Here is a 21,754-nt window from a genome sequence, read left to right as displayed (position 1 = left end):
CAGTAATGACACTCCCAGTGCTACTAAACACTCATCTCTGATGTAAACAGTAATGACAATACCAGTACTGCTAAATACTCAACCCTGATGAAAACAGTAATGACAATATCAGTACTGCTAAACACTCTACCTTGAATAAAACAGTCATGACACTCCCAGTAAGTACTGCTAAACACTCAACCCTGATGTAAAACTGTCATGACACTCCCAGTACTGCTAAACATCTAACTCTGATGTAAATAATGACACTCCCAGTACTGCTAAACATCTAACTCTGATGTAAATAATGACACTCCCAGTACTGCTAAACATCTAACTCTGATGTAAACAGTAATGACATTCCCGGTACTGCTAAACACCTAACTCTGATGTAAACAGTAATGACATCTGATGTAAACAGTAATGACACCGCTAGTACTGCTAAACACTCAACTCTGATGTCAACATTAATGACACTCCCAGTACTGCTAAATACTCAACCCTGATGAAAACAGTAATGACAATATCAGTACTGCTAAACACTCTACCTTGAATAAAACAGTCATGACACTCCCAGTATTGCTAAACACTTAACTCTGATGTAAACAGTAATGACACTCCCAGTACTGCTAAACATCTAACTCTGATGTAAACAGTCATGACATTCCCAGTACTGCTAAACACTCAACTTTGATGTAAACAGTAATGACACTCCCAGTACTGCTGAACACTCAACTCTGATGTAAACAGTAATGACACTCTCAGTACTGCTAAACACTCAACTCTGATGTAAACTGTAATGACACTCCCAGTACTGCTAAACACTCAACTTTGATGTAAACAGTCATGTCACTCCAAGTACTGCTAAACACTCAACTCTGATGTAAACAGTCATGTCACTCCCAGTCCTGCTAAACACTCAACTCTGATGTAAACAGTAATGGCACTCCCAGTCCTGCTAAACACTCAACTCTGATGTAAACAGTCATGACACTCCCAGCACTGCTAAACACTCAACTCTGATGTAAACAGTAATTACACTCCCAATACTGCTAAACACTCAACTCTGATGTCAACAGTAATTGCACTCTCAGTACTGCTAAACGCTCAACTCTGATGTCAACAGTAATGACACTCCCAGTACTGCTAAACCCTCAACTCTGATGTCAACAGTAATGACCCTCCCAGTACTGCTAAACACTCAACTTTGATGTAAACAGTCATGTCACTCCAAGTACTGCTTAACACTTAACTCTGATGTAAACAGTCATGTCACTCCCAGTCCTGCTAAACACTCAACTCTGATGTAAACAGTAATGACACTCCCAGTACTGCTAAACACGCAACTCTGATGTAAACAGTAATGCCACTCCCAGTACTGCTAAACACTCAACTTTGATGTAAACAGTCATGTCACTCCAAGTACTGCTAAACACTCAACTCTGATGTAAACAGGAATGACACTCTCAGTACTGCTAAACACTCAACTCTGATGTAAACAATAATGACACTCCCAGTACTGCTAAACACGCAACTCTGATGTAAACAGTAATGCCACTCCCAGTACTGCTAAACACTCAACCCTGATGTAAACATGAATGACACTCCCAGTACTGCTGAACACTCAACCCTGATGTAAACAGTCACACCACTCCCAGTACTGCTAAACACGTAATTCTGTGGTAACAGTCATGACACTCCCAGTACTGGTAAACACTCAACTCTGATGTAAACAGTCACACCACTCCCAGTACTGCTAAACACGTAACTCTGTGGTAACAGTCATGACACTCCCAGTACTGCTAAACACTCAACTCTGATGTAAACAGTCACAAGACTCCCAGTACTGCTAAACACGTAACTCTGTGGTAACAGTCATGACTCTCCCAGTACTGCTAAACACTCATCTCTGATGTAAACAGTAATTACACTCCCAGTACTGCTAAACACTCAACTCTTATGTAAACAGTAATTACACTCCCAGTACTGCTAAACACTCAACTTTGATGTAAATAGTAATGGCACTCTCAGTACTGCTAAACACTCAACTCTGATGTAAACAGTCACACCACTCCCAGTACTGCTAAACACGTAATTCTGTGGTAACAGTCATGCCACGCCAAGTACTGCTAAACACTCAACTCTGAAGTAAACAGTCATGACACTCCCAGTACTGCTAAATACTCAATGTAAACGATATAATACAGTGCCTGTTTTAGAGAATCAAACGTTCATGCATACCTTAAATGATAAAACTTGAACATTTGTATAATTTTGTTATCTTAATTTATAATTGAAAATATATAGGATTTTCGATTTGACAGATATCGCATAGTCCGCACTTTTAATTTATTTTCGAAAATATTTCGTCACATCGGATATTTCACCAGATAGCCACGGAGGGGATCTTTCGAGGTAAAACAACGTAAATCCCGACGGTAAGATACAAGAAATACGGCAATATTAATTGGATCGGAGAATTTGTCTTCCATATTAACTTCAAACCCCCTGGGATTATATGATGTTAATACGTAATAACCTAATATGGACGTTGTCCTCTTTATTTAATTTTGTTCCTTTTGTTTTTAAAAGTGCACATAGTGTTTCGAAGAAGTGTGTAGCTCTCACAGGATACCGGGTTAATTTGCTTAACACGTTATTTAGCCGTTATTCCGCTAACTATTCATTTCATTATCGATGTTCCTCGTGATATTATTTTGGCACTTTATTGGGTCAATGAAAAATAAGTTATACGGGAAAAGTAATTCATTAATCACGTAGCATATGCACATACTGAGAAAACTAATCATCCTGGCAAAGGAGCACAATGCAGTGAGTTCGCGACAGGTGTACGTGAAATGTACGTCTTATTATGGCAAAGGAGCACAAGGCAGTGAGTTCGCGACAGGTGTACGTGAAATGTACGTCTTATTATGCATTGATAGAAAGAAAAAAGAAAAGCTATTTTTTCAATGATTTATGCCGGAAATAAATCTTCATCCATTATTCCTCGCATTTACAAGTGTTCTCATTCCATTTCTAGAATTTGAATTCAATTTTTACTTCATGCGTAACAGAAGTCACTTTTTACAATCGACTTCATGAGTCGAACTTCTGATTATTAATTCCATCTCCCGAATGATTGAGATACAGGGGCGTCTCTGAGTCTGTATCAAGCTATTGGAGAGTTCACCACCGTGAAATATTTGATTGTATATTTGTAAAGATAAAACATAAAAGCAATTAAGGTCAACAGTACGAACGAATCTAAATACATTGTATACTATTTTCATAATCATTTTCGTAAAATGTTTGCTTTAGTCCTTATCAAACACGGAAAGATTCCATTAAGTCAGATGTTGCGATGCTATTTCGTTTAGTCCTTATCAAACACGGAAAGATTCCATGAAGTCATATGTTGTGATGCTATTTCGTTTAAATTTGGAGAGCTTGAAAAAAGTAAAGAAACAAGAATTTAGAAAAAATGGAAGAGTCAAACTCAATAGATAGCCTTGTAATTTACCAACTGACTAGGAATTTAAAATTCACAGCACCAGAACGAGTGTCCCATTTCCGGCTGAAAAGCGAATGAACAGAAAAACAAAAACAAAAGAAAATGGAATATATGTTATATGACATGTACAGGACCAGTTGCATAAATCCAGAAGAAACTCCTTGTTGTTGCATAGTCTTCTATATAGAAAGGAGACAACTCTAAGGGTAAAATATACTCTTAGTGGATTTTCTATAAGAGATTATACGTGATACAGTGGTATTATTTACCTTAAACCTCATAACTCTATTTTATGACTATTTTATCTTTGATTTAAAATAAAAGCTGACAATCCATCACTTGCTGTTATGTTTTTAATTGGTGCTACATGTATATAGTGATGATAATGATTGGCAATGACTCGTAGCATTTGTCAACATGATGTTTCTGTTATTAAAACGATATTTCTAATTCTAGGCAAAATTTTGCTCTATACAGAAATGTTGACTATTGACCATTGTTATTTATTTGGTTCCTTTTTATGTTTATCATTATTTTATCATTGCTGCTCTAAGAGTAACTGTTTTCTTGTTTACCGATAAAGCTGTTATTTTGTTCTAATTTAATTTAAGGTTCCCCCATACCACTGCCAAACCAATTAGCTGGTCCTACTCTTCTACAGTTAAATCCAAAATAAAATAGAGGCGAGGTTACTACCGTACTTATACGACACACCAGATTGCAGTTGGACAGTGATCCTTAATATGACGTCATATAAAGAATAATGGTGGCGATAACTGCAGTCCCGGCGTGTTGTCAATGGTAAACGTCGAAACACGATGATAAACATCAACGTAATAACATACACTTTACATTGTTAATATTTGATTTATTCATAATATCGTTAATGTACAATACCACTGAAGCAAGAAAGTACGTTGTTTAGCCGACTACAACTGCCGGCTCCTTGCTGACTGACATAGGGGAGACGGTCGTTGTTCCTAAACAAGGAATATTGTTTAATAACACAAGACAACACAACGCTGATAACTTATTCAATGTATTACACTGTATTTTAATCAGTTTTACAAGAACAAACAAACTAATTAAAGTATTGGATGACAACAAGTTTGGGTAATCATGCAATAGCAGCATATGTTTTCTGTTGCAATTGTTCTTTGGTGACCCGTGTTCTATTGGACAATTAAGGATTTACCGGGTTCTTTCTGACAGATTTTCTAATTGACAATTAAGGATTAACCGGGTTCTTTCTGACAATGTTTTTATTTGTCAATTAAGGATTATCCGGGTTCTTTCTGACAGATTTTCTATTTGACAATTAAGGATTATCCGTGTTCATTCTGACAATTGTTTTCCTTTTTGACAATTAGGGATTATCCGGGTTCTTCCTGACAAATTTTCTTTTTAACAATTAAAGACTATCGGGGTTCTTCCTGACTGATTTTTTATTTGACAATTAAGGATTATCCGGGTTCTTTCTGACCGATTTTCTATTTGTCAATTAAGGATTATCCGGGATCTTTCTGACCGATTTCTGGCAATATGTCTTCATAAACTAGCAAACTATTAGTGTTTGACAAATGTGATATATAATTATGTAATTAGCATACAGTGATTTTACTAAGCAGCAAATAAAAGAGTGAGAGATATTAAAAGGCAGCCTATGTTACCGTTGTTCTAACTCGGTATATTCGGATTTATAACGTGTTGTTAAATGTGTTCTGGGCATAGTGAGGTAAACCACTAGTTTATACGACATACCAAACGTACAAAAATCGTGAAACATAAATGGGAAACAACAGAAAATGTAATCGTTGTGCTAATACATGTATGTGCTGATTAATTAGCTTGAATATTATTTGTTTAAAGATGTACATATACATACCTCCATCACACAACATCTTCGCAGAGGCATCGCTTATCGTCGTTAATGCCGAAACAAGATCATTACCACAGGACAGCAGAGCAGGTGAGGTGTAAAGACATTCGGAGGACAACTTAAGCGACCTGCAGGGAACAGGTGTAAGTGATGATATTAAACGGGTAAATAATGCATTTATGTAGTTCAGAGAAAGGTAAACGGGTGGTAGTTATATAGTAGACGGCGACTGGTGTTTATGACAAACGTGAATCGGAAACAGAAGTTAGCGATAATATCAACAGGAATATAGCGTAAGGGGGAAACAATAACAGGATGCGTGTATCTGTGGCCATAGCTCACAATAAACGTGTGTTTAGGATAAACATGGACAGAGAGGATACCAGAAATAAATAAATCAGGAAATAAGTGTTAGATAAAAGTAAAAAGTCAGCAGACAAACGGAATTGATCGACAATCGTTAATGTTAGATTTTATGTTTAGAAACAATTTGTCACCTTATGGCTATCATCACATATCAATGTTACAATGTAACTATTATCCTGTATCAACGTCACAAAGTAGCAATTATCCTGTGTCAACGTCACAAAGTAGCCATTCTCCTGTATCAACGCTACAAAGTAACCATTATCCTGTATCAACGCTACAAAGTAACCATTATCCTGTATCAACGTCACAAAGTAGCAATTATCCTGTATCGACGTTACAAAGTAACCATTATCATTTATCAACGTTACAAAGTAACCATTATTATTTATCAACGTCACAAAGTAACCATTATCCTGTATCAACGCTACAAAGTAACCATTATCCTGTATCAATGCTACAAAGTAGCAATTATCCTGTATCAACGCTAAAAGTAACCATTATCCTATATCAACGCTACAAAGTTGCCATTATCCTGTATCAATATTACAAAGTAACCATTATCCTGTATCAATATTACAAAGTAACCATTATCCTGTATCAATATTACAAAGTAACCATTATCCTGTATCAACGCTACAAAGTAACCATTATCACTTTTCAACGATACAGAGTTACCATTGTCACGAATCAACGTTATATTGTCGTTATGCACTGTTATTAAAACAAAATTATATCTTAAACTAGTTCTACGTTTATACAGGGAATCTTATGTACTTTTTTTGGTTCTAAAATTAATATCGCATCGTAATGCATTTTTCCATATATCCTTAAACAAATTATCGTATTGTTTGTAATATCATAATACAATTGTACATTTTCATCATTTCTTCTAATTCACTAAATCAACTATACCATAAAGTGCATCGTGAGCCTTTTGATAATGATTAAAACATAATCTTTGAAATAAAACATACTTACGTGCACGTTATTTCTTTAACGGATAAATCTGCTTCAATCAGCTTGGCTACTATCTGCTGTGTCTTGTTGGCACATCTTCTTCCTATTTGTGTGTAGTTGATTCGCTCTAAACACTGATGTCCATTCACTAAAACTACAGAAAACAAAACAATCACGTGTATGAACCTATTTTTCTATCCATATTATCATGAAAATGCCGCTGTACCTGTCGTGAAATTCATGCAAGGCATTAATCTCAAGAACATTCAACAGTAAACTTTACATTGTAGTTGAACGCATAAAAGATGAACGGTTGCAACCACTTTGGATGGTCGTACCATACTATGCCAGGTGCACAAGAGCAGAACGTACAACAATGTGTTTAGTAGGCCAGCACTAAATGTGCAAGTGCACGTGTTAGTGGGGTACAATGTATTGTAGTGGAATGTACATTTGTTCTGCAGATGACATTCGAGCTACTCTTCATGTAATCACTCGTCTTAATAGTAATATCGCGTCAAACGTTTTGGCGAGTTATACCTATTTTGGTAGGACATTGCAAAGGTAAAATCAGCAAATTTGATAGCAGTATTAATCAGGTTTTGTTGAGATAAATGGGGTTAATACTTCAATGGATCTTTTACAAAATTAACTACAGCTGCGCATATCACTTAATTACTAAATCACATTTATAATTGATCTCAAAACAATTCACTAGTACAGACTTTTTCACTACTTTCAAATAAACCCCAATATCACTTAGAAAAGCTTGTAACAAATTAGAAATGGAACATATAAAATAACTACTTTACCTGATTTCTGCTGGCACATTATTTCCATCACATGGTGCAGTTGCTCATTGCTCATGATAGCTGGCTCGGTGCCGTTAATTTCGAAACATTTGATCATATGATCGTAGCAGGCCACATACAGGTCAATGTGACTTTAAAATAAAAATATGAATCTAAGCAGTTCTTCTTAAGCACATTTTTTTTATATCAACTAATGATCATATCAAAAGCACATGTATTGCCTTTTATCCTAAAGTGGTGATTTATTTTAAGAATACACTATACTATAGGTCACTTCAATAATTGCGTTGGACAGAACGAAGGTAGAAATTACGGTATTAGGAATTCATTTGAAAACTACTATATCTTTGGATCATAACGTGATGTCAATATGGACTTAGCCCAAATGATCAAACATTGAATACTTTAATTCTGCGAAGCAGATACTTAAAATAACCATAAAGTTTAAAAAGATCTACTTAGAATCCACGTAGTCACTGAATCACAGTAAAATATAAGTCATCGTTATATACAAAAAACTGTAAAGTACAAATCACTGTAAACTCTAAATCATTATAAAATACAAAACACGATTAACTAAAGATCACTGTGAATTATAAATCATTGTAAACTACAAAGCACTGTTAACTACAGATCACTGGGAATTATAACTCATTGGAAACCTAAAACACTGTTAACTACAAATTGCTGTGAATTATAAATCATTGTAAATTACAAAACACTGTTAACTACAGATCACTGTGAATTACAAATCATTGTAAACTACAAAGCACTGTTAACTACAGATCACTGTGAATGATAAATCATTGTAAACTACAAAGCACTGTTAACTACAAATCGCTGTAAACTCTGTATCATTTTAAACTACAAACCACTGTTTACTGCAGAACACTCTAAACTATAAATCATTGTAAACTACCAAACACTGTTAACTACACATCATTGTGAACTAAAAAAATGTTATAATATACAAAACACTGTTAACTACAGATCGCTGTGAATTATAAAGCATTGTATACTACAAAACACTGTTAACTACAAATCACTGTGAATTATAAATCATTGTAAACTTAAAACACTGTTAACTACAGATCACTGTGAATTATAAATCATTGTAAACTACAAAACACTGTTAACTACAGATCACTGTGAATTATAACTCATTTTAAACTTAAAACACTGTTAACTACAAATCGATGTAAACTAAAAATCAGTATAAACTACAAAACATAGTTAACTACAAAACACTGTGAATTATAAATCATTGTAAACCTAAAACACTGTTAACTACAAATTGCTGTGAATTATAAATCATTGTAAACTACAAAACACTGTTAACTACAGATCACTGTGAATTATAAATCATTGTAAACTACAAAACACTGTTAACTACAAATCGATGTAAACTAAAAATCAGTATAAACTACAAAACATAGTTAACTACAAAACACTGTGAATTATAAATAATTGTAAACCTAAAACACTGTTAACTACAAATTGCTGTGAATTATAAATCATTGTAAACTACAAAACACTGTTAACTACAGATCACTGTGAATTATAAATCATTGTAAACTACAAAACACTGTTAACTACAGATCACTGTGAATTATAACTCATTGTAAACTTAAAACACTGTTAACTACAAATCGATGTAAACTAAAAATCAGTATAAACTACAAAACATAGTTAACTACAAAACACTGTGAATTATAAATCATTGTAAACCTAAAACACTGTTAACTACAAATTGCTGTGAATTATAAATCATTGTAAACTACAAAACACTGTTAACTACAGATCACTGTGAATGATAAATCATTGTAAACTACAAAGCACTGTTAACTACAAATCGCTGTAAACTCTGTATCATTTTAAACTACAAAACACTGTTAACTACAGATCACTGTAAACTATAAATCATTGTAAACTACCAAACACTGTTAACTACACATCATTGTTAACTAAAAATCATTATAAACTACAAATCACTGTGAATTATAAATCATTGTAATCTACAAAACACTGTTAACTACGAATCCTAGTATGCAATATTATTATGCATCAATATGAATTCATTTATATCAGTCATTGTAATCTACATCACTGTGAGACATTACAAAATCTTAACTATACTGTATATTGTTAATCTAGCTGGAAATGATTATGAACTGTAGATCACCTCAAACTACCAACCACTTTAAATTATAAAGTAATGCTACTATAACTTCATATGATCATTTTTGATCTAACTCCTTGTTTTCGAAATCGCATACTAATATATTGTTTTTTAATTCAATACAGGAAGATCAATAGCCACGTTTTATTTTTATATATGTTTTTATGATGAGGGATACAGTTTATTTAGTGTTCGTGAGCGCCTTATGTTCAAAATACTTAATTAGAGACTCATTAGAGAGTAAGACAAATGAATTATGCTGACGACTAGTTTCAAAGTCGCTACTGAGTAACTTACGAACATAGGAAATCCATGACAGATGCTGTATACAACTGTTCCTCAGACGGAACTGGAAACGTTCCTGTAGTATTCAGACCGAAGATAGACAGACAGGTGTTGTATTGAGATAAACACTTTGGGATATCGGCGGAGTAAGTGATGTGAAGAAGGCACACAATCACGACTAAACCTGCCATAAAACAAATGAAGTAGAACCGCGTGGCTATACTAATCATATATATTAACCTTTACTTTCTACACAAACAATATACGTATTTAACGTGTGGCAACGTGTCAATACCGACTGGTCCCTTTGTCAAGCTATGACTTGGAATTTGACTTGTCATAGCTTGACAATGGGACCAGTCAATCAAGAAAGCATCACTTTGATATACATATTTCCAAACTTAATATAATAAAATTCAAAACGTTCCAGACAATAAAGGATAAAACTGATGGATGTGGTTTCGTTCTATGACTTTTGATGTCGATTATTAAAACATATGGCTCAGAGCGCCAGCACATAATCACAGGATTGGAATTTAAATACATAACAAAACTTAAGGGTTTATAAATATGATAGAGTGAACTTCATATGCGTTGGCCTGAATTTAAATAGAGTGTTCGTATCCAACAAAATAATATTTAATGTGAATGATTCAGTATACGATACCTCGTATGTCCATTTTTGAATTTTTCCTTTCCTCGCTGATAGTTCAAGTCAGTGTTGATCAAGACCTTTATCGTAACTGGTTCAAAGGAAAGATTCTGTGCCCTCTGATAATTTTATCTGAAGATTAGATAGCAAGTAAATTGCGCAAGGCTTTTAAAATAGAACCTAGTTTAGACAATCATGTAAAGGGTGACATTATGATAATGCAAAGCAGGCCGCTCCGCTCCCGCCAACGTATTTTGTGCCATAATCTTCACTGGTGTTAAGGACATCGGAAATCACCTGTAACATTATATAAAACTGATAGTTAAGGACATCCGATATCACCTGTAACATTATATAAAACTGGTAGTTAAGGACATCCGAAATCACCTGTAACATTATATAGAACTGGTAGTTAAGGACATCCGAAATCACCTGTAACATTATATAAAACTGGTAACATTTCCAGTGAGTACAAACACTAGAGCTACATCAGCTAGCCCAAATGTTCTTCTGTTTATGTCGTGTCACTGACCCGGGCCAGCCAAATGTATAAATACATATGTAACAGTTGTCTTATTTGATCTGAACTCAGTGGAATCATGGCATCTGTTTCGACGTGTCATGTACCAAAGCAATATCCGTTTATAAATATAGAGCATATATAGTACTAACTATTACGTCTGTGGAATTATCACACCTGTAAATGACGTATTCGAATCTAGTGCATCTTAATGGGCTCTTGACACCATGATTTTAATGTACAGGCATTCACATCAATTTTAAATAAAGAAGGTGGAATGTGCTATCATCGTTAAATGTCTGGTATGCTTTATTTAATATTGGAAAAGTATAATAGCCAATATAAACAGAAAAACAAAAATACATACAGTTTGTCAAATAATCTTTATCAGGAAGACAACTTAATTAGTGGTCATTATTCCTTAGTCTATCTGCACTAGATAATAGTCAATCATCCTTTTCCGCTAGTGCAGATTGTGTCTGATCAAATCAACTATATTCGTAATAACATAGATTGTACACCGTGTTGGTATTGTTCATTGTTGTTTAATCCTTCATGCTAACATCTATGTGGCAATATATTTCATATATGTATAAACATGTACATTAATTGTGAACAATTTCGTTTTCTAATTATATGTTGCTGAACAAATCATGTATAGGAGTTAACAAACTTATATCATGTTTACATTCAGAATGCAAGAATTGGCTAAACATATAACACTATTAAGAGTTTTTTATGACCCAGTTGCTGCTCTTTTTTAAACTATGCCGTGCTTTTCTGATTGCGAAACCGATTACCGTCGTTAATAGGCTTTTGACATAACGTTACGTTATGTTGAATACATTGCTTAATGCAATTATATCACTGCTAAGATGCTCTTTGTGTTATTTTCCAAATCTTCAGCATGAATAATAGAGAATACATATATCTTAATATACATTTAGCAATTGATAGCTTCACATTAATGTTTATGTTTATTATATAAAACGATACACTGTTGTTAGAAATAGCTCAATATACATAAGGTCGATTATCTGAAACATTTCGTTCTTTATAATAGTCAATATTTCAGCAGGAAAGCACAAAAAAGTAGAAGAATGAATGTTCTTTCGTCTGGTAAAATTATAATGGTCATTGTCAAATGAAGAAATCCCGAGACAAATCAGAACAGACCTGCTGGTGCCCACTGCATGATCGCATGGGGAGACTAATATGGATTCATCTGCAGAATCGACGTTACTTTTTCTTTGTCTTCTGCTAAGAGGCACCTGTGTAACCAAACATAATCTGCTTCCTCCAAAAGACCACTTGTGGTTTCTATCTCTTCCTCCCCACCTACATGTACCTACTCTATCTTTTCTGTGGTATTTCCGTCGGCAGCCATCTTCGTATGACCGTGGCTGCAATGACGACCTTTAACCCCGATCCAATAACAAAACTAGCAAAACTTTAGATTAATATTTTATTTCAAACATAAATGCTTTATGAAACACAACAATAATAAAATTGACAATTGTACAAATATTCTAAGATACATTACGCGAAATATAGGCCCTAAATGCACACTTAAACACAATCACCTATAGGAACACACTAAATATCGTACTTTGAAAACACTTACACAGCTTTTACTATATGTTTAAAGACACACTATAACACACTCAGAATTGGTACCACCTCTGGTAACTACAATGGTAACACACCAAGTAGTTTTTATAGTACACACGGTATACTCTCACACATTATCTCACCTCTTTTAAAACACATATACTTCACTCTCTACTGACTTTAATCATCAATTATAAACACACACGTTCTGAGATTTTTTGTATCAGACGGATATTTGAAATTCAATTTAATAACATTTTATCAATGACACTTGAGTATTGTTCTTCTGGTTTAATGAGATAGATTATAAACTGTATATGTTTCAATGTTACTTTGATTTTGAACTTCGTCTGTAGTATAAAACCTGGCCTGTAAGTATGATATTCAGTATTATTACTTGTATAAATGTCAAAATCATAATCCAGTCCTGTGTCAACACTATCGACGTTGTTAACCGACCACAACTATGGAATACACACAAAAACGTTGATGCAGCTGACAACTGTCCCGAACTTTTATTTTTGTGATTCGTGTATATCTGTATTACCTGAAAAATAAATAGCACCAATATAGTAAACGTTATGATGAAATCAGTAATCATCATATACCTGTAACATGTACACATATCATATCACGCTACTGATGGGAACCAATTTAATCTCTTCTCGTAAGGATAGTTGTAACTTTCACAATGTAAGTATCATTTATTTCAGAGATGTCACACTTATACTGTTCAAACCGCGTTACTATTCATAACTGGTACTTTGAAAGTTGTAAGTGTTTCACTATATTGTACTATTGACATATAGGATAAAACAATTTTAAATACTGTAAAAGTAACGTAACACTGCGACTAGGTGCATGAAGGAAACTTTAGAATGTCTTATTATTCTGTTTTGTTTATTATCAAAGTTTGTATTGCTTAAACATAGACCAACTATACTATAACAAAGTCCGATATGAGAAAGCTTCAGGTCTTGTCAGGGATTTTTAATTGAACAATTCATTATTTGCTAAACTTTCTGCCTGAAATAAATCAATCTTACCCGACTCGCACTTGTGGCTGGTAGACTGATGATATTGATGAAAAGGATTAAGTCACTGGGAATGACGGGGAGGATAAGGAGGATCATAATAACCAGGTAGAAAATCATGAAGGAAAGTGACGCCAGGGGGCGTTTGTTGTAACGCAGAACAAGACACACCAAGATCACGTTCTGAAGCATGAACACCACATTCTCTCCCCAGGAACTAAAAGAAAAGATTAAAAAAAAAGTCAGATAAAGTCAAATTAGTAGAGTTGAAATTATGTTATCATTTTATTTGATAAACTAGGCAGAGCTGCTTGTAGTATACTAGATACATAAGACATTCTGACGTCCCGTTACAGCAACAGTGTTCAAATACAATATTTTATACATCCTTTTCTTTTGTTTATGCCGATAAATATATATAAATAAGGATACCAGAATAAACATAAAAGCACTCACTTGATTGGATATTCCTTTGATAACGAGTAAGCTACATTTGAGGATGAGGCTTCTAACATCAGTAGCATACTTAGGAAACTGACTCCGGACGCATTCCGTCGCCGAAGTATTTTGAATATTTGTGGAACTTGACCTGAAATAGCAATCATCATCATCATCATCATCATCATCATCATCATCAATATATTAATAACTTAGACTACCTTTGCGTATATTTATTCAAATGAATTAGATCACTCTGTATCATAAAGAATATTGTTTTTGTATTTGAAAAATTGACAATTTCACTTTTATTAACAATAAGTAATCAACTTATGTATATGTATAGTATACTCACTTATAGTAGCACTGCCGATGAGGAAATATCCAAGGGCCTTAGTGAACAGGATTAACCAACAAGAACCTGTAGTTAAATATAATACATACGTTTTAAGTTCGTTTATAGTTATATTAAAATATTTTATTTATGCCATTATATATGTTGACTGCATAGAGTTTAGTCCATATATTTATCAGGATCGGTTGCATCATTACCAATAATTCATATATTGCATTTAATTAATCTGCTCATTTTATTAAAAATAAAATAATCCCCTTTTTCCCAGTAGTTTTATCTGGTTTTTTTTTATTCACATGATTGATTGTATACTGTGAAAAGGGTAACATTCGCGATGGTTTAGAATATCCAATTTTCGCGGAGGTGCATGTGTGCGAAAATAACATAGCTCAATTTTCCTCCTGTAATACATGTACAGAAGTTAAAATTTCTGTCTAATCGTCATCTGTAAATATTTGTTATAGCCAAATTACTACACATGGAATCCGACAAACGGTGTAAACATTGTATACGTATATTAATACATAGGGCACACTTGAGACACTTATCGCTACTATCTCGTGATTCACGCCACGTAGTTGAACTCGTCACCGGAAGTTAAATAAGAGCTCGCCTGGTTTATCTTTACAAGTTTCGTATTATTTCAACTCTTTTCCGGCCATAGTACAAGTATTAGTGTCGATATCAATATATTTTTATATCAGATAAATATAGCAACAAAACATAGTGTGGACCGTGAATTTCGAATAAAACTAAGTGTCTTCAACAATGAAGATATTCATCATACAAATATAAACACATCTTTATTCGTTCCTCTTTCTTTCTATTTCTCTTTCTTTTACATCTAAATTTCAATGTAACTGACACTATTGCCATAGAACATAAATAGCACCAGCTACATTTCCTGTGACATATATCGTGGTGAGGCTTACTGAATAAAATGGATGAAAGGTGAACTTTACGGAATGGGAATACCATCGGATAATATACGAGGTCATCGAAAGTACACATTTTAAATGTTATGAGCAAATACCATCTCTTCGTTTTAGTTAAAGTGTATGATACTTTTAGTCATAACACGCATGCTTACCTTGCATTGCTGTTGGTCGTCGTTGTAAAATCTCCCTGTAACAGTATTCTGGGGTCTCGACATAGCCCATCGACTTAAGCGTCGTCTCAGTGTTGTAGATGTTCATAGTGCCTACTTCTGCTCTACGATTGTTCAATGTTGAATAGTCAAGTGTGTATGTAACAGATACTGTGACTGTGATGCAATGAAGGTCCTCATATATATACCAGTCATATCAGATGAGGTGATCATGGCGTACGGATACAGCATCTTTATCAGTCTGCAATGTTATCTGTTGTTGTCCAGGTACACACAAGGCTGTCTGGAGCAGGGGACAAAGGACACTGTCAGCTTAATCATATATTCGATTGTAAATCAAAACCCTTAACGACGCTTTATGCAGAAACGTTGCATGTCAAATATGGAATCTACAGTGATCGATAATTTTGGCAAACCTTGCAATGCTTTGTTGTTCTAAGAATGAATTCACTTGTAATTTATGTTAATTGTCAGAGTTAATGAAATGAAATTAATGAGGCTGAAGTACCAGGATGCACCCGTGTGACCATCCCACTCGTCTCATACGTGACACACGGGTATCAATGAACTGACTCAGACAGTCTGACACATCTACAACATTCGTCCATAACACCATGTGTCCAGTTGTTTTTGTCTGAGTATTGTAGTAACAGGGATAGGTTCGGGTTAGTGGGATTATGTTTACGTTTTAAACTAGACGAAACTTACGGTAAATAAATAACAACACATTAGTAGTAAATAGGATAAATGCACTGAGTTATCTGTTGTTCTATGTAAATCGTATGAAATGACATTGAATACCATACGAATGTGCAACGTTTACGAATACATCATAATTAATTAAACTCTTCATATCTGTATATAACGCTGGGCTCATTTTGTTCTATATTGTGTTATAAAAGACAAATGAATGAGAAATAAATGTGACAAATATTACATAAAGATAATGTGTTACATAATTTGGACGAAATAATGGACATGACAAGAAGTGTAAACATCTTAATGTTTTGAAAGTGAGATATAAAAGCCTTAAATAAATCTGACAACATCAGTTGAAATTGTCGGAGGAAAAACCGTCAGGCGACATCTGGTAGTATTGTATAGTACATACGTAATACCCATGTCAGTGGTAGATACAGGATAAACAAAACGTTCTTACACATTGTTATTTGTTTGAAATTAATGCGTTTTCTGTTCTTCAATTTTACGTTTTTAAAATAATTTCGATATATGCCGATGTATTGCTACGTTTTTGAATTTTTACTGCAGCAGCCTTGCTTATTTAATGGTTTAGCTCTGCAAATATACTGAGCTGTTATGGGATTAATCATCAATCGCCCTGCAGGTCGGGATGGAGAAAGAAATTATACTTGGATTTTGTAAGAGGAAACGTATGTAGAAACTCCCTGCAGAATTGGTTTTTTTTCGCTTTTATGCCCTCTACGTTAGGACACGAAAAGGACCAGAATGAGTCTCTTGCAACTACATTTATTGCAACACCTTGAATCATTAGTATTTACCCTCTACATTTGTACATCATGTCTGTCTCTTTCCCCTTGTCTGGAGGTATATGTAACATAGTTATGGTGTTAATGTTGAACGTATGCCCAAGTGGAGAAGGCAGTGTGTTCTGTCCTTATGCCGGAGCAATATTCCCCTTTGTCCGTATAAAGTGATTATGTGGATTACATGTGTAAAATCCTGGCTGTCTTCAATTTCAATTTCAACAAATGTTATTGACAATATAAGCAGTATTCAATAGGATCAGACATCAGGCATAGCCTATCTAAGTCCTCTCCTTAAGGTGACAACAGGTGGTAAGAAACACAGACAGATATGTATACATTGATATGATGATTGGGATAAGGGGAAGTAACTCCTTGATGTAAACAGACTTGTTCAATATTCTTGAGATATAGTAACCCTTTCACTAGGGATATTTAATTTGAGATATTCACTAGATTATTATCTTCAGTGAATAATATCAAGTATTAGACAATGCGTTACAATTATTCATATAATGTAAACTGTTGAATATAAATATTTGGTGATATTGGATTTATTCCCCCAACAGATACAGGCCATAGAGTCCATATGTATAATACACTAGCCATACACTGTTGAGGATTAAAAGCCAATTTCAGCAAATAAATATAGAATTTTTAAGTAGGGCTACACCAACTCCTGCAAATAATATGATAATTCCTTTATCAAATTGAAAGGAGTTACTTCATATCTTGATGTAAGCTTAAAAGAAGAAGGAAAAAACCCATCTAAGCTGCCCAGAGCCAATTTCATTCCATATGTATATAACAGGTAAATTAGTAATTATTATAGGTAGAATAAAGTAGTAGTATCTAATTAATTCCATATTATATTACATAACGTATATCTTGTACTGCTATATCATTGTAGTTCACCGGGGTTATAAAGCTTGTATGCATATAACATGGAAAAAAAAAGAATGTATATGTTCCGAAAAATGGTAAAGGTAAGTCAAAGATTATGTTAATGAAAATCTTTTTGATTACGATATAAAGTTTGATACATGAGATAAGATATCTCTATTTTGTATATCATTACAACTATTACAACCATTTAATAGGACATTTATACACAGATGATCGTGAATGTAATTATTCAAACTCTGTTGGAGAGTCTGGCGAATATTAGTATATTGATTACATCCAGAAAAATAATGTGAAGCAGTTTCGAAAGATCCGTTACATTCACACATCGGAGATTCAATTAAGTGATCTTTATAACGACCATACGTTAGATTACTAGCATTATTTCTTAATTGGCAAAGTATAATGTTTACATCACGATTGCAAAAGTATTTGAAACATGAGTTGTTTCAGATTTCATATATTGCTTTATAGTTAGTAACCTTTTGAACTGTGTGGTAGATTGAATGTAACTAATATCTGGGGCAAGTCTATTAATTTCATTTAGCATGGACGGAAAAAACTTTCAAAATAATTTACATTACGACATAAAGGGGGATCAAATAATCTGTTTATTCGGAGGGGATATCTGTCAAGGGTTTCATCATGAATATATGGTTGAATAATTGCTCTTAGGTAATCCGGGGTTTCATTATTCATTATTCTATACATGAAAATTAGTTTATGTTTACTTCTTCTTCAGATCAAAGTTTCCCATCATAATGCCTTGTCTAATTTAGCATCCGATGTCCCTCTACGTAAACCTGTAATTAATCTTGCAGCCTTTAATTGTATTGATTATAATATATTTATTTGAGCTAATGTACAATTGTCACACACAACATCTGCATATTCAATAACTGGTCTTATGTAGAAGGTACATGTATATAAGGTTGTAAGGTTGTTAAGGATTTTCTATCAACTTTTTTTTTAATAACCTGAAGATATTTATTCTTTTAAATGCTTTTTCATATATATTAGATATGTGTTGATTCCATTTGGCATCATCACTAAGTGTAAGGCCCATATGTGTATGTGTTTTGCTTTCAACAATTGGTTTGTCATAAAAAGTAAAAATAGGATGATTCTTATTAGTTTTCCTTGAGAAAATTACAGATTAAGTTTTAGAAGGATTACATTTAATGTCCCATTAAGTGGCCCACAGTTTAATATTAGTCAAGTCATTAGACATATTTTGTGTCAATTCATTGGGATTATTATACCATTTACCATAGAGAGAGGTGTCATTTGCAAATAATTTAATTTTAATGGAAACACAGTCAACAATATCATTACTTTTTATTAAAAACAATAACGGACCGAGGACCGATCCTTGTGGAACCCCTGCTTGAACAGGGTCAAAGGTTGATGTACAACCTTCAGTTAGTACTCTCTGTTTTCAGTATGATAAAAAGTTACAAAACCAATTTAAAATATTACCTATACCACTATATGATTCCAACTTGAAAAGCAGTCCATTGTGCCAAACTCTATCAAAAGCCTTGCTTATGTCACAGAAAATAATTATGATTTCTTTATTTTGATCTAGGCAATTCAACAATAGTAAGGTAAATAGACAATAATTGATTTACAGTTGAAACTTTAGATGTAAAGCCAGACTGGTGTTTTGTAATGATTTTATATGCACTGTGGTAATTATATAGATATTTAAAAGTGATTTGTTCTAACATTTCACTAAAACATGAAGTAACAAAGATAGGTCTGTAATTAGACACCTCATTAACTAATCCTTTACCTTCATAAATAGCGTTAATATTAGCCATCTTCCAGCTGAGGGGAATGTTACCAGTTTCAAGTGTTGTGTTAAATAGAAGAGTTAGAGGAAAGGGGATAGATGGATGTAATTGTTTGGTTATCCTGAGAATCATGTCATCCGGTCCAGCAGGTTTATTAGCATTCCAAACGAAATAGCTGTTCTTTAACATCCTGTTTAGGTATAATAATATCATTTATGGAATAAGGAAAATAATTAGTAGTTTCAGATATAGGTTCAGTATTTCCAGAAGTGGTAGATATTGATGGAAAGTATTTATTTAAGCATTCAGCTTTGTCAAATGAATGTTGCATAAATTAATTATTGTGTGTTAGTGGGGGAATAGAAGTAGATTTGTTAGTTATATCAAGGACATTTCGTGCAATTTTCCACCACTTGTTAGGGGGAACAGTTTTGTCGGTTAATAGTTTTTGTAAATTTTCAACGTACCTTTTCTTTGCATCAAGTATTTTACTAATGGTTTCATTTCCTTCGTTTCTTAATTTTCCCCAGTGAAAAGCCGAATTACTAGATTTTTCTTTCCTATGAGCCCCGTTTCTTTGTCTTATATGTAGTCTAATATCATTAGTCATCCATTTTTTTTCGTTTGGTCTAATTGTTGCACACTTAATGGGTATAGATTCATTAATTAAGTATGTTATAGTATCAAATAAAATATTTCTAAATTCACTTGTATCATGTATATTGTTAAGGTTTTTTCCAACCTGTTTCTAATATACATCTATTCATCTTATCATAATCTGCATCTTGATAAATAAGAATTTTCTTTCGATAGGTTTGTTTTTTAAAAACTACATAGGAAATATTGAATTGTATCAGAGAATTGTCACTACATACAGGAGGAAACACAGATGCATTTTTAACTAGATTTCTGTTGTTGGAAACGACAATATCAATTGAAGTTGATGAAGTTGGAGTGATACGGGTGGGGTCTGTGATAAAACTAGAAAGATTAAATTTTGTCATTAGTCTACCAAGGTGGGAATGGGGTTGAAGATTTAACATGTTGATATTAGTATCACCAGTATCATCAGTGTTTAATGCTTTTTCAATGACTGGATCTAAAATTTCCCAATATCTAACTGGTGAATCTGATCTATATAGACAAGCCACAAGAAACTTTCCACCCATATCATTTCAACTTCATCATGTTCAAGATCATGTCGTCTTTTGGTGAAAATGCTATTTTTGTGATAGATAAAAACCCCAACAGCAGGACCAGTTTTTATATCCAGCCTATAAAGATTTTCAGAGTAACATGGAATTATTAGTTCACTATTAGGTATTTCAGGGTGGTGTGTTTTGGTTAGGCAGGTAATATCACTTTCATTTACATCGGTTTCAACAATATCAGTCTTGTTTCTTAATGATCTTATATTGAGTTGAGAAATGTCTAGGTTACGCAAATGACCTGAGTTTAACTCAATATCATTACAACTGATTAATAAAATACTAGTCACATAGAGAAAGAAAGGTAAGTTTTTCAGATTGTGTGTATACAGAGAAAATTTATAAACGACGTGTACATAATAGTTCACGGTTGATTTAGTCATACACCCCCTAGTGTTCCTACATGTCCCATCACGTGATACACCTATTACTGTTTTAACCATAGTCATATATCGTTATAAAATATACGGTGACGTGAACGTGAATGGGACACATGATATAGCAAGTACATACATATACTAATTTGGAGGCATAGATGTACAATAATAGCACATGGCAGATTTATTTTAGTGAGATGGCACTCTGAAGCGGAAACCAGAACCGCGCGTTTGTAAGGAGGTAAATGAACCAAACTACCGGCTTTACCACAT

The 21,754-nt window shown here is 33.7% G+C and overlaps 2 protein-coding genes across 2 annotated transcripts; both read right to left on the bottom strand.

The window, feature by feature from the left end:
* Nucleotides 1-4,348: 4,348 nt before the first annotated feature.
* On the bottom strand, nt 4,349-10,752 carry LOC110464042. The gene is made up of 6 exons (XM_021519096.1): nt 10,642-10,752; nt 9,987-10,158; nt 7,511-7,641; nt 6,720-6,852; nt 5,379-5,500; nt 4,349-4,473 (listed from the first exon to the last, which is right to left on the bottom strand). The coding sequence occupies exons 1-6, from the start codon at nt 10,652-10,654 to the stop codon at nt 4,415-4,417; spliced, it is 630 nt and encodes a 209-aa protein (XP_021374771.1). The 5' UTR covers nt 10,655-10,752; the 3' UTR covers nt 4,349-4,414.
* A 1,851-nt stretch (nt 10,753-12,603) lies between these two features.
* On the bottom strand, nt 12,604-15,932 carry LOC110463963 (mannose-P-dolichol utilization defect 1 protein homolog). Its single transcript, XM_021518975.1, has 5 exons — nt 15,675-15,932; nt 14,585-14,650; nt 14,248-14,380; nt 13,804-14,008; nt 12,604-13,304 (listed from the first exon to the last, which is right to left on the bottom strand). The coding sequence occupies exons 1-5, from the start codon at nt 15,778-15,780 to the stop codon at nt 13,086-13,088; spliced, it is 729 nt and encodes a 242-aa protein (XP_021374650.1). The 5' UTR covers nt 15,781-15,932; the 3' UTR covers nt 12,604-13,085.
* Nucleotides 15,933-21,754: the final 5,822 nt, after the last annotated feature.

Source organism: Mizuhopecten yessoensis, unplaced genomic scaffold, assembly GCF_002113885.1.
Source record: "Mizuhopecten yessoensis strain PY_sf001 unplaced genomic scaffold, ASM211388v2 scaffold213, whole genome shotgun sequence".
Classification (NCBI taxonomy): Eukaryota; Metazoa; Mollusca; class Bivalvia; order Pectinida; family Pectinidae; genus Mizuhopecten; species Mizuhopecten yessoensis.
Note: the sequence above shows the minus strand (reverse complement) of the source record. Positions and strands in the feature narration are given on the sequence as shown.

Excerpts from the sequence above, each read along its gene's own strand:
- LOC110464042 (XM_021519096.1), bottom strand. Across the intron at positions 6,853-7,510 it reads AATGTGCCAGCAGAAATCAG|TTTTAGTGAATGGACATCAG; the intron begins GTAAAGTAGTTA and ends TGTTTTCTGTAG. Across the intron at positions 4,474-5,378 it reads GAAGATGTTGTGTGATGGAG|GAACAACGACCGTCTCCCCT; the intron begins GTATGTATATGT and ends TTCCTTGTTTAG.
- LOC110463963 (XM_021518975.1), bottom strand. The coding sequence starts at position 15,780 with ATGAACATCTACAACACTGAGACGACGCTTAAGTCGATGGGCTATGTC. Across the intron at positions 14,381-14,584 it reads CATCGGCAGTGCTACTATAA|GTCAAGTTCCACAAATATTC; the intron begins GTGAGTATACTA and ends TTGCTATTTCAG. Across the intron at positions 13,305-13,803 it reads CAGCCACAAGTGCGAGTCGG|GTAATACAGATATACACGAA; the intron begins GTAAGATTGATT and ends TTTATTTTTCAG.